This window comes from Rhinolophus sinicus, linkage group LG02 (genome assembly GCF_036562045.2).
Source record: "Rhinolophus sinicus isolate RSC01 linkage group LG02, ASM3656204v1, whole genome shotgun sequence".
Classification (NCBI taxonomy): domain Eukaryota; kingdom Metazoa; phylum Chordata; class Mammalia; order Chiroptera; family Rhinolophidae; genus Rhinolophus; species Rhinolophus sinicus.
The window spans coordinates 145,074,818-145,088,128 of NC_133752.1; the positions used below are offsets into that span (position 1 = coordinate 145,074,818).

At 47.1% G+C, this 13,311-nt stretch overlaps 1 protein-coding gene across 3 annotated transcripts; it reads left to right on the plus strand.

The window, feature by feature from the left end:
* Positions 1-857: 857 nt before the first annotated feature.
* On the plus strand, positions 858-12,693 carry NACA (nascent polypeptide associated complex subunit alpha). Of its 3 annotated transcripts, XM_019742374.2 has the most exons (9): positions 858-990; positions 1,852-1,923; positions 4,486-9,537; positions 10,739-10,824; positions 11,014-11,091; positions 11,363-11,509; positions 11,909-12,037; positions 12,257-12,379; positions 12,565-12,693. In XM_019742374.2, the coding sequence occupies exons 2-9, from the start codon at positions 1,854-1,856 to the stop codon at positions 12,577-12,579; spliced, it is 5,700 nt and encodes a 1,899-aa protein (XP_019597933.2). In that variant the 5' UTR covers positions 858-990; positions 1,852-1,853; the 3' UTR covers positions 12,580-12,693. The 3 variants fall into 3 exon arrangements, with proteins under 3 accessions (XP_019597933.2, XP_019597936.1, XP_019597937.1); XM_019742377.2 differs by lacking the exon at positions 4,486-9,537; XM_019742378.2 differs by lacking the exon at positions 4,486-9,537 and having other exon boundaries at positions 988-1,173.
* The last annotated feature ends 618 nt before the right edge of the window (positions 12,694-13,311 follow it).

Genomic DNA, 13,311 nt, shown 5'->3' on the forward strand with positions numbered 1-13,311 from the left:
CACAAGATTACCTCTCCTGTCTGAAAATTTCAGAATTTCTCATTTTCATTCCTGGTAAACTATCATTTAATCCTAATCCTTACTTCATTATGGTAAAGATCTTAGATATTTTAAAGTAGCTTTCAGAGCATTTTAAGTGTTCACTGCTTCCCTTAAAAGGCAGCCACAATTGTCTTAAAGCCATAGCTCAAGTAGTATTAGCTAGTTTAGGTAATATTTGTTGTTCCTTTTGGTAGGGCTGAGAGTATGGAAGTCAGGACCCACAGCTTTTTCATGAACAAGACAGATTATTCTACTTCTCAAGAATGGTACTGTACGGGTTCTTAACGTGGAATGCTGGACGCCTAGAATGGATGTTTCAGGATAGCTAAGAAGGGCCCAAAATAGCAAGCAAAAAGAAACGGATGTGTGTTTTCTTCTGAAAAGCGGAATCTACCTCTATAATTTCAACATAGGTCCAAATTGTGTATTCCAAAAATAAAATAAGGGTTAACCTAGGTCACCGCTAACTTCCACTGGTGTGAATACAATCTCTGGCATTCGATATTATTTAAAGCCTATTTTCCTGCATTGTTTGAGAAGGGAAAACTAGAAGTCGCCTTAATACTGCTGTGACTATTTTGCTGACCAGAGGGCAAAGGTTTGTTGCTTCTCTCACTGCAGTTACCCTTCGGGTATCAAAAATTCTTCGACTTGGGGGACGGGAAGGGGTCGGCTATCTAAGGACCGCGTGGCTCCAAAATGAGAGTTCTTGCCAGGGCAGCGCGTCCTGTTCTGAATTCTTACCCTTATTTAGACCTCATCACCACCCTCCGGGAACAGCCGGACGGAGGGGTCACTAGTTAAAGGAAGTGACTGCCCCGGCAGCCCCTGACCCGGAAGCAGATTCTAGCCCCGCCCCCTCTACCAGGCTTCCTTCTGCAACAGGCGTGGGTCACGCTCTCGCTCGTTCTCTCTCTGCCGCCATCTTGGTTTCGCGTTTCCCGCACAGTAAGTTCTGTCTTCGCCGCTGCTCTATCCGCAATCATCCGCCTTTCTTGCAGGCTAAGCTGCCCGGGGGATTGAGAGCTAAGGAGAGTTGGAGGCTTTATGCGGCCGCCGGGTTCCTAGTCGACACTGGGAAGTGTGGCTTTGGGGCCTCCGGACAAAATGGGGTCTGCGATTGGTGTCCTGGTAAAAGCAGGGCAGAAGGGCCGCGATTCGGGTCCGGAGTTCAGGCCTGGGGTGATGGGGCGGTTGCGGTGCTGAGGGCGAAAGCGAAATGTATCTGCTGTTGGGAACGGCTTCACGAGAATCCATAGGTTATAGGGTCACAGCCTTGGAAACTCCCCCCACCCCCATACACACACCCCATCGTTCTTATTGTGACAAGCGAGTGTTGGGATTGAGGGCACCCTCTTTCCCCTTCGGATTTCCGGAAGTAGGCAAACGGGAGTCCTGGAGGTCCCAGCCCAGACAGCGTGAACGTACATGGGGAGGTGGGTCAAGGTAGCGTTTTAAAGCCTCCCACGGTCAGCCAGACCGAGGTCCTCCCTTGGGTTGAGAATGCAATGCTGATTGCTGCCCTTGTGAGATTTGGAATATGGAATAAAATGAACCCCTTGGCACTGGGAAGTCCACTCTACAGAGTGAAGAGTTGAGTGGTGAAAGAAGGTGATTCACTTGACCGGATTTCTGAGGGTCATGTCATACTTCTCAACCTATTCCCAGCTGCTCTGGGGAGGGTTGCCCCTAAACACCCTCATGATTTTTCCTTTAAAGTCCTCCGCAGAGTTTTTAAGAGTATTTGACTCTGGGTTGGGCAGCAGAACGGATCCCAGTCAATTGAGACTTTATTTTTATTCCCTTCAGAAATGCCCGGTGAAGCCACAGAAACCGTTCCTGCTACAGAGCAGGAGTTGCCACAGCCGCAGGCTGAGACAGGTAGGTTCCCCTAGCCCCCGTGCCCTTAATTAAGACTGACCCTAAGACCATTTGGTGGGTAAAGTGACAAAAAGAATACACTTCTTTCAGAGTTAACTCTTACTAAAGAGGATGAGCTGTAGCTCTGCCAGGGAGGAGAATCCATAATGTTAACTGCTGTCCTAGAAGGACTTCTTTAGGGAGTGGAATAAAAACAGTATATTTAAGTTTCAGGAACATTAAAAGCTCCCTGGCCCGCTTTGTAGGTATGGCAACTGCTTCAAAGGGAACTCGGCTGTGGAACCCTCACCTCATATACACAGGAAAACTGAGCAGTGCAGGGGCTCAGTGATTCTTACCAATTAGAACTGGATGACACTGGCAGGCCGAGGAGACCTGAGCTTTTGTGAAGTTCCAGCCAGCAAGTTGCATCAAGGTTTTAGATGGCAGAGCTTGGCATTGTGCCATCATCACATGTCTGGATGAGATGTGTGCTGGTGGTAAATGTGTCCTACTGGGCCCAAGGGCCCTTCTAGTTCGGTTAACTTGTTTTATGGATTGGTGCTGAGATGTTTCTAGTGTGCTGGAATAGGGCCTGCATCAACAGCTGGTCTGGAACCCACGATTGAAATAAAGCCTTCCTTTGACTGCTCTTCAGCTTTGAAATTATGGATGTAGAACATAGTGTAAAGGCAAGTTTTGAATTCTGGTTAAAATACATCTCTATACAGTTTGAAAGGGGGTTAATGAAAAAATATAATGATGATCTTGCTGAGTCAGTTGTGCAGAACTAAATGAGGGGGATCTTCAGGCTGTCAACTCCATCCTCGCTTTTTTCTTATGGTAAATTCATTATTTTTTTTAAATTGCACCTGTCACTTAAGGGCAATTTTTGTCTCCTGGAATTAAAATAGAGTTGTTTATAGTTGAAAGTATTATGGTTCTCCCTCCCCGCCTGTCTGATTTTAGCAGCTGAAGGGATTAATACAGCTGCTAGAAAAGAAAAAGGGGGGGGCCCTGAGCTGGAGAATGAGCAATATGAAATCCTTGAACTACAGGGACTTAAGGAAGGGAAAAAATAAAGGCCTTGTCTCTAAAAAATCCTGTAATTTCAGTGTTTGACAAAATCATAGCGTTTCATTGAACAACTTGGTTTTGCAAATGTGGAGACTGAAGTTCAGATGAATTTAGAATAATCTGGTTTCAAGCGTCAAAACTAATTCCATTTGCTTCTGAAGCAATCCTTTGACAGTGCTATTAAACTTATTCCTGAATAATTTGAGCTTGCGCCATAGGTTTAATACTAATATTGGTATTAATGGGAGTGCCAGTGATAAACACTCAGATTTTTCCCTGTAAGTATAATTAAATAATTATTAGAATGCATGAGGAAACTAACTCGGGAATTGGTTATGGTGTCTAAACCAAGTAATCTGGGTCTTATCCCATCTTGAGGTCCAGTCAGAGGAAAACATTTTAAGTTTGTATTTGTACTGTAGTCATAAGACCTACCAACTCGCCAGGTAATACTGGTTGAGCTGGCTGTGTTTTTACTCTAAGAACTTCCGAATTATGGTTGTGTAAATTGTGAATTTGGATGCTATGGGCTTTTTTTTTTTTTTTTAATATGCCCTTCTAGGTGTTGAGCATTTGTTGCTCTAATGTTATTATGTCCTGAATAGTAAGCATGGGTTTTTCTGTCATTCAGAAAATCTTGCTTAGCTTTACTCTAGTGCCAAATATTGGTCTATTTTGGCAGAATGACATGCTTGTCCAGATTAAGGGGTGGGAAACCAATATATTTGCTCCACTCCAATTCCCTACTTCCAAAATAGACCAAAGGTTTAACAAGTTAGGTTACAGTTTCATAATACACTCACTCCCTACCCTTGTGACTAAGCTCTTCCTGGCAGTCTAATTCATCTTAGATTGATGTCTGAAGAGCTAACATTACCTGGGCAGGTCTGTAGAGATCATGGAGTATAGCTCATTTGTGGTTGGATTTTTGTTTGGAGTAAGTAAACCAAGGCACAGGGAGGCTGTGGGCTAATGTAATACTTTAGTATTAAATTCTGAAGTGTCCACTTTAGGAAGAATTGACTTGTGCCAGACCCCCTTCCTAAAACTTTATTCTAAGAGTCAGATTTTTCCTGACCTAGTGGAAGCCTGAGCATATAAAGACCTGTTTTTTCTCATTCAGCTCTAATTCCCCATCATTATCACCATTCACTACCTTCCTTGTTCCCGTTTCAGTATCTGTTTTATTTAGTTCATGATCCTTGAGTGGACAGGGTGGAATAGCTATTCTTCTAGTGGTTATTATATGGCCTGTGAGAAAGATTTAGGGTTCATTTGAGGAAGGAATGGGAGGGATGTATTCTTAACTTGATTACTGTAGTATGTTCCAGGAAGGTTGCTGTTGCCTGTTACCTTTGTCTAATCCTGTGTGGTGACTTTCATCCTCAGATTAAAAATTCCAGTGTTTCTTATGAAGCATGTTGTACCAAGTTGGGCTGCATAACTCACCTTTATTTTTTTCCTTCCCTTTCTTTGTTTATCCCCTTTTTTGCTTTTCTCCTCCAGCTCTGCTTCCTGTGTCTTCAGCCTTGCGTGTCACTGCTGCCTTAGGGCAGCCTGAACCTACCCTTCCCCCTCCTTGCTCCCTGGCCCCCCAACAGTTCCCTCCGGCAACCCCTATCCAGCCTTCCCCATTCCTTTCTCCCTCTACTATTGCCTCAACCTCCTTTGAAGCTCCTTCTCCCCAGTCATTCTCTGAGACAGCCCTGCCTTTGGGAGCCGCCCCTGACACCCCAACTTTCCTGCCAAACCTAATAGGGCCTCCCATCTCCCCAGCTGCCTTAGCTCTGGCCTCTCCCATGATAACTCCAACTCTGAAAGGTGCCCATTCCTCTTCAGCTCCCTTGGCTCTGGTGGCCTTGGCTCCCCACTCAGTTCAGAAAAGCTCTGCTTATCCACCTAACCCTCTTAGTTCGCCTTCAGCTCCTGTGGCTGAGTCAGGGTCGGTGACATCTCTGTCAGCCCCCATTGCTTCCTCAGGGCCAAAGACCTCTCCTATTCAAGCTCCCTCTCAGGTAGTCCCTACTCTGAAAGGTACCCCCATCCCTCCCGGTACAGTCAGTGCTAATCCTTCCCATCTCGTAACTCCCTTGGCCTCCGTTCAATCTGGAGTAGCTTCCTGTGCTCAGACCTCCCCCGCCACTCCCCTAGCCGTCACTTCCCCTCAGGTCAAAGGCAGCCCTGTTTCCTCAGCTCTTACTTCTCCACAAAACCCTGTAAGCCTCAGCCTAAAGGGGCCCCTTAGTTCACCTACTGCCTTATCTCCTTCAACCCAGCCTGTTCCTGTGGCTCCCAATGTGTCCCCGGTTTTCCTCACTTCTCGGGGCTCTCATCCTTCACCTTTACATCAGAGCTGTCTTGGTTCTACTGTCCAACCTATGGGTCAGACGGGCTCTACTGTCCTGTCAGATCCTGTAGTGGAAACCGTTTCTGTAGAGCATTCTTCCATAGGGGCCTCTTCTCGGCGATCTGTAATTCCTCCCCTTCCTTCCAGAAATGAGGTAGTTCCTGCTGCTGTGGCTGCTTTTCCAGTGGGGGCTCCACCTTCCCCCCTGGCTCTGTCTGCTGACAAAGGCCCTTCTACCATCACTAGTATCGCCTCCTACAGCCCTGCTGCCTCCTCAGATGCAGCGATCTCTTCTCCCTTACCTCCTGCAGCCTCTCTCATTCTCAAAGGCTCTCCTGATGCCACTCAAAAACAGCCTTTGGTGACCCAGATTCCTCCTGCTTCTCCAGGGAGTCCAGGATTAAAAGAAGCTCCTGTTTCTTCTATTGGAGTCACCTCACTTGTGATGACTAATCCCTCTACATTTTCTGTAGCACCGTCTACCTTTGAGGTCACTACTTGTGTGTCTCCTCCAATTTCATCAGGTCCCATAAGTAGTAAGGAATCAGTTTCCCATACTGCCTTGGCTGTGGCACCTCTGGCTCCCAAAGAGCTTCCTGCTCCTCAAATAACAACCACTCTGGGGATACCGGTCTCTCCTCTGCCAGCCCCCAAGGACCCCAAAAGTGTCCCTGCTTCAGTATTGGTAAAGTTGCCAACACAAAAAGATCTCCAGACTGTACCTGCCTCTCTTGTAGGAGCCCCTATTTCACCAGCCCAGGCAGGACTCCCTACCAAGGAAGACCCCACTCTACTACCATTGTCCCTGGCAGGCCCTAAAAATCTCCCCTGTCCCCAAAGTACATCATCTCCTCTGGAGATAGCTCTTTCTCCTGAAGTCATCTTAGCGAAGAAAAGCCTTGTGGAGCCTCTTCCCGTAGGTAAGCCAGCCAGTACTGCCTCTCCCCTGGGTGTTACTTCCCCAGCCTCTATAACCAGGACAGACCCTTATGTGAGCCCAGACTCCACGTGTCGGCTTCTCAAAAGTTCTCTCACCACAACTATGGCTACATTTCCTTTGGAAAGTGCTGCCACTTCGGGGATGGCTCCTACAATTGCCAAAGGCACCTCCACTCTTACAACTACAGCCTGCCCTTTTCTAGAAGGAGCTGTCTCTTTACCTCCTAAAAGCCACCCAGCCAAGAAGGGTACTTCCACTCTTCCTACTTTACCTTTGGTTCCTCCTACCCCTGAAAGTTGCCCTGGGGCTCCAGCTGTGATTTCATCACCACAGAATGTTTCTGTTTCTCCAGCTCCCTTGGCATTGGCTTCTGATATTTCCAAGTCTGAGCCTTTTCCCTCTCTTCCCCCAGCTGGTGGTACTCCCCGGGGTGTAAAGAACATTGATGCTCTTTCTCGAACCTCACAATTGGCACTTATGGCTTCCTCTCCTGAAGGGTGCCAACCTGAGGACTCTGGTGCTTCTCTTACTGCATCTTCCAAAGGAACTTACCTGGCTGACTCCCCGTCTCCTTTAGGGATTAGTGTGTCTCCTCAGACTAAAAGACCTCCAACCAAGAAGAGTTCAGCTACTTCTACTTTAACTCTTGCTCCTTCTGTTTCTAAAAGTGTACCTGCTATCCCTGATACTCCTGCTGGAAATCTCTCGTCCCCTGTTTCTCTAATTGAAGCTTCCGTTCTTCCAGAGGCCAATCTTTCTTTTCAAGCTCCTAAAGTCTCACTGGTCAAGAAGCATTCCCCCACTCCAGCCCCCAGAGAAGGTCCTACTCCCCCAGTTGTGGCCCCTCCCTCCCCCAAAGGGGGACCAGCAACTGCATCCCCTAAAGAGACCCCCACTTCTTTAGCTATGACTCCTTCCCCCACAAAAGGAGCCCCAGCAACCCCATCCCCCAAAAAGTCCCCATCTACCCCACCTCCCAAAGGGACCTCTACTCCCTCGGCTGTGGCTCCTTCCTCCTCAAAAGGGGGACCAACAACCCCACCCCCTAAAGAGACTCCCAAGCCCCCAGCTGTGACTCCCACCCCAAAAGGGACCCCAGCAACTCTGTCCCTCAAAGACGCCCCCACTCCCCCAACTGTAGCTCTTCCTTCCCACAAAGGAGCCTCAGCAACTTCATCCCCCAAAGAGTCCCCAGCTACCCCACCCACCACAGGGGCTTCAGCAACTCCGTCTCCAAAAGCGGCCCCCACTCCCTCAGCTGCAGCTCCTTCTTCCCCCAAAGGAGCCCCAACTACCGCATCTCCCAAAGAGGCCTCTGCTCCCTTAACTGGGACTCCTTCCTCCCCGAAAGGAGCCCCAGTTACCCCAGCCCCCAAAGAGTCTCCAGCAACCCCAGCCCCCAAAAAAGCCCCAGCTACCACATCTCCCAAAGAGGCCCCCACTCCCTCAGCTGCGACTCCTTCCTCCCCCAAAGGAGCCCCAGCTACCCCAGCCCCCAAAGCGCCCTATACTTCCTCAGCTATAGCTCCTCCCTCTCCCAAAGAATCCCCAACAACTCCAGCCCCCAAAAGAGCCCCAGCTACCACCTCTCCCAAAAAGGCCCCCACTGCCTCAGCTGCAACTTCAGCCCCCAAGGGAGCCCTAGCTACCCCACCCCCTAAAGAGTCTCCAGCAACCCCAGCCCCCAAAGGGGCCCACACTCCCTCAACTATAGCTCCTCCCTCCCCCAAAGAATCCCCAGCAACCCCAGCCCCCAAAAGAGCCCCAGCTACCACATCACCCAAAGAGGCCCCCACTCCCTCAGCTGCGACTCCTTCCTCCCCGAAAGGAGCCCCAGTTACCCCAGCCCCCAAAGAGTCTCCAGCAACCCCAGCCCCTAAAAAAGCCCCAGTTACCACATCTTCCAAAGACGCCCCCACTCCCTCAGCTGCGACTCCTTCCACCTCAAAAGCCCCAGTTACCCCAGCCCCCAAAGAGTCTCCCTCAACCCCAGCCCCTAAAAAAGCCCCAGTTACCGCATCTCCCAAAGAGGCCTCTGCTCCCTTAACTGGGACTCCTTCCTCCCCTAAAGGAGCCCCCAAAGAGTCTCCAGCAACCCCAGCCCCCAAAAAAGCCCCAGCTACCGCATCTCCCAAAGAGGCCTCTGCTCCCTTAACTGGGACTCCTTCCTCCCCGAAAGGAGCCCCAGTTACCCCAGCCCCCAAAGAGTCTCCAGCAACCCCAGCCCCCAAAAGAGCCCCAGCTACCGCATCTCCCAAAGAAGCCCCTGCTCCCTTGACTGCGACTCCTTCCTCCCGGAAAGGAGCCCCAGTTACCACATCTCCCAAAGGGGCCCCAACAACTCCAGCCCCCAAAAGAGCCCCAGGAACTGCATCCTCCAAAGGGGCCCCTACTCCTTCAGCTGTGGTTTCTCCAGTCCCCAAAGAGTCTCCAGCCCCCAAAAGAGCCTCAGCCCCCAAAGGGGCCCCCAATCCCTCACCTGTAATTCCTCCTCTGCCCAAAGAGGAACCAGCAAGCCCATCCCCCAAAGACTCCCCTACTTCTCCCGTTGCAGTCGCGTGTTCCTTGGGGTCCAATGCCCCTCAGGCATCTAAAGGGCTCTCAGTGAAGAAAGACCCCACAGCTCTCAAAGCAGTGCTTGTTGCCCCAGCTTCAGAAAGTGCACCAGTCATCACAGCTCCCACTCAGAAAGGTCCACCAGCCCAGAAGAGTTCACCTCCTGTGTGCCCAGATCCCTCGGCTAAGAATGGTACTAAAGGACCCCTTTCTTCAGTGGCTCCAGCCCCTCCACTGACAGTCTCTGCTCAGAAAGGCACTTCTCCAAAGATTCCAAAATCCCACCCTATTTCTCCCCTAAAAGGCAAAGATTCTTTTCATTCTCCAAAGGGTCCTGTGGCTCCTCCTCCTGAGTCTGAGACATTTACCCCTCTAACAAAAGCTGCTTCTGAGAAGGTCCTTCCTAAAGCTGGATCAGCATCTCTTTCTGCAGCACCCACCCCATCAGTCTCTCTGCCTCCTGCTCCCTCCCCAGTGCCCCTTCTGCTTCCTAAACAGCAACCTCTGCCGTCCTCACCTGGGCTGGTGCTGGAATCACCCTGTAAGCCCTCAGCCCCTGCTGATGAGGATGAGCTGCCGCCTCTGATTCCCCCGGAACCAATCTCGGGGGGAGTGCCTTTCCAGTCGGTCCTCGTCAACATGCCCAGCCCCAAACCTGCTGGGATCCCTGTCCCAACCCCCTCTGCCAAGCAGCCTGTTCTGAAGAACAACAAGGGTATTTGCCTTGGTTTGCCGTGTGCATGGTGTGTCGCCCACACCCCTCCTGGGGGCTACCCACCAGTACTAACTCTAGGATGCGCCGCTTTCTTCAGAATATCTGTTTGTTTGGACATAGAACATAGAATCATAATTTTAAATGCAAAAGCACTAGGAATGTGAAAGAGAGTCTTGGTTTTCATCACTTCAGATAGTCCATTATGTATCATCTTGTGTAATGGGGTCCTGACTAACCTGAGTTTGCCATCTTTTTACCTAACTGATCTGACATTGAAAACCAAGACCTACTAGATCTTTAGTTTGCTCTAATTTCTACCACATCACTAACCTTGTCCCTGGGCCTGGGATTTGCTAAAATATTGGGAAACTATTGAATATTGGAACCATGTGAATTTCTTTTCACTTCTTAGACTTAGTAATGACCAGTGCCCAGGGGTTTCTTTTTCTTAAAAGATCTATTTTTCCTAGCCTGAGAATGGTGCCGGTGTATGCTTTTTTCCCTCAGTAGTCTTTATTGATGCTTGGCCTTTCAATTGAGGAAAACTTAAAATATGTGGATTATGTTTGAAAGATATGGGAGAGGTCACGGGACAATAACTAGTAGAGGTGACTGTTGGAACTATGGGTCGGCATCATTGAGAATCTTTAAGCTATATTGATAAGATCAAATTGCTAGGGTGAGTGGTTTGAAAATAAGGCTTAAATGTGTGTACACAACTGCTTCTGGCCTCCCCCAACCCAGTTTAAAGGATGAGGGGAAAGTGCCCTCCCTGGTCTGCCTCCGCTATGTGATCATACTGTTTTTTCACTTCACTGTATCTGCAGACCCCTTGTCTGCCAGAACCTTTCTGGGGTGGTTGGGCTATTGGGTAGGATTTGGGTTACATAGGTCATTGGTGTTTGCCTATACCAAGAAGTAAAGACCTTGAGGGATAGGAAGCCATTATAGTGTATGAACTGTTTAGCTGTATCTGGTAATTACCTCTCATTTCTGGGGCTGGGTCTTGAATGGATGTGTACACACTAGTTTGTGACTAAGTGGGGAGTTGTTGAGCTGACTTCATACAAGTCAGCTGATTTACATTTAACTTTGCAAGATCTAACATAAGCCAGTGACCTCTAGTTCAGGCAGGCCATAGTGAAGTGCCTCCTCCTTAATAATCTCTACTATAAAATAGTAAAAGTTACTTGTCATCTAGGGTCTGGAACAGAATCTGACAGTGATGAATCAGTACCAGAGCTTGAGGAACAAGATTCCACACAGGCTACCACACAACAAGCCCAGGTAGGTATTTCTTACTGGTATAAGTACTTGAGTTAAGGAAGCATTGGAGAACCAGAGTTGATCAGAGAAGATGACTTCATGTAGCTATGTATCTGGAGCTATAAATCTTCATAAAGGGGAAAACCGCAGGGGGGTTGTGTTAGCCAAGTCTTACATTCCAGCTTACTCACAGCTGTTTTATCTTCTTAGTTGGCAGCAGCAGCTGAAATCGATGAAGAACCTGTCAGTAAAGCAAAACAGAGCCGGAGTGAAAAGAAAGCACGGAAGGTAAGATTTTAACTTAGAAGCAAGAATTAAAGTTTCTGATGAAGCAACTTTAGAACAGAGGGAACTGAAGTAGAATTCTTAGTAGTGGTAGTATGTTTATTTAACAGAAGTTACTATGGCAGAAAGTAAAAGAATCCTATAAACCAATTCTGTATTCTTACATAAACTTTTCTTAGCCCAGGAAAAGGCTTTCTTTGGATGTGGTATTATGGTCCTTCCTAAAGCTGCTTCTAAAGAAGTTGAAAATCTGATGTTCTTTTCTATTCCTTAGGCTATGTCCAAACTGGGTCTTCGACAGGTTACAGGGGTTACTAGGGTCACTATCCGGAAATCTAAGAATATCCTCTTTGTCATCACAAAACCAGATGTCTACAAGAGCCCAGCTTCAGATACCTACATAGTTTTCGGGGAAGCAAAGGTAAGGAAAGTTTTCTTGGGAGCTGCTCTAGACCAGAGTTTCTCAACCTCAGCACCATTGACATTTGGGGTAGATAATTCTTTATTGTGGAAGAGCTACCCTATGCATTAGAGATGTTTGTTTAGCAGCATCATATCCAGTTGTGATAACCCAAAAAAATTTCCAGGTATTTAACAGATATCCACCCGGGAAGCAAAAATCACCCTCTAGTTGAGAATTACTGCTTTAAAGCCTAAGCTATTTATACAGTGATAGATAATCTGAATGAGGGCAAGCAATTTAAAGCTGTTTAGTAAATTAACCTGAAGTGGGTTTAGAGTGACTTTGGAAAAGATGTAAATGATTTCTCTCATTTACTGCACACTGATATCACATGAATCTCTATTTTCTGCTCTATAGATCGAGGATTTATCTCAGCAAGCACAGCTAGCAGCTGCTGAGAAATTCAAAGTTCAAGGTGAAGCTGTCTCAAACATTCAAGAAAACACGCAGACTCCAACTGTACAAGAGGAGAGCGAAGAGGAAGAGGTATACAAGGAAATATTTTATACTTTTAATCCTCTCCAGATAGTAGTATGTTTGTATTGATGGGTGAATTCTATATTGTTTTAGGCTCTTGAATCCCATTGAATGAAGTATAATAGTTTTTGAGTTAAATTAAAACTAGATTCAAGAGCCTCCTGACTCCAAAGAACTATACTGAAGTTGTTGTTGCCTTTAGTTTATTGCATGTTTTTTCCCTCTCAGGTTGATGAAACAGGTGTGGAAGTTAAGGACATCGAATTGGTCATGTCACAAGCAAATGTGTCGAGAGCAAAGGCAGTCCGAGCCCTAAAGAACAACAGTAATGATATTGTAAATGCTATTATGGTAAGTGTCCAAGCCTTTATTCCTGACTTCCTCTGCCCTGATCAATTATGGGCGACTGTGTTTTCTATGCTTAATATCAGCCGATTAGGAAGCCTCATTCCAAAGGCTATCCTGAGTTGCCTCGGGTGTTAGTGACTTGAATTCTCTGTTTGCCTGTGCCTCTGATGATCTTTTTTCTCTTACAGGAATTAACGATGTAACCATCTATAAAAGACAAGGACCTTTTTTTGGTGTTTCAAAAGAGTAACCGCAGCTTGGTTTGAAATTTGTACTGTTTCTATCATTAATAAAGTTATGGCTTCTTGTGGGATGAACTCAAGTGGATGCTTGGTCTCTTTCCAAAAAAATACATTAATACTCTAGAAATGAGAACACATTTATTACTCTTAAGACCTCAGCTTCAGAATCTTTAGTGCCACAGATACCCCTGAAAACCTCAGCCTTTTCGCTTGTAAGAAGGTATTGTACTAGGCTATCTGTTAAGACGCTGGTTGTCTTCAGAGACTATAACTTAATTGTGAAGTTTCTCGTTTTCAGTTTCTTGCCCAAATGTTAACTGTAAGCAAATGCTGATTATTTAATAACCAGCACCGTCTCTGACCTACCATCGTTCTGAACACATATTGGGCCTCATCTTCCCTCTGAGAGGCAGTTCACATTGGTTACATCTTGACATGTAAGAGCTTGGTACAGGGTTGGAGAGGGTGCATAATGAATATGGATGAAAAGACTTCATTTTATATCAAATTAAAAGGTACTTCATGAAGGAGAGGATTTTGACTTGTATACAATGCAGACAACTCTGCTCTTAGACATTCACTATACAGACATTTTAATCCACGAAGTAAATTATAATTAGGGTGGCCATAATTATGCTAGGACAATGAGTGAAAACCAGAGTTGTACCAGGCAAACTGGTGCATATGATTAGC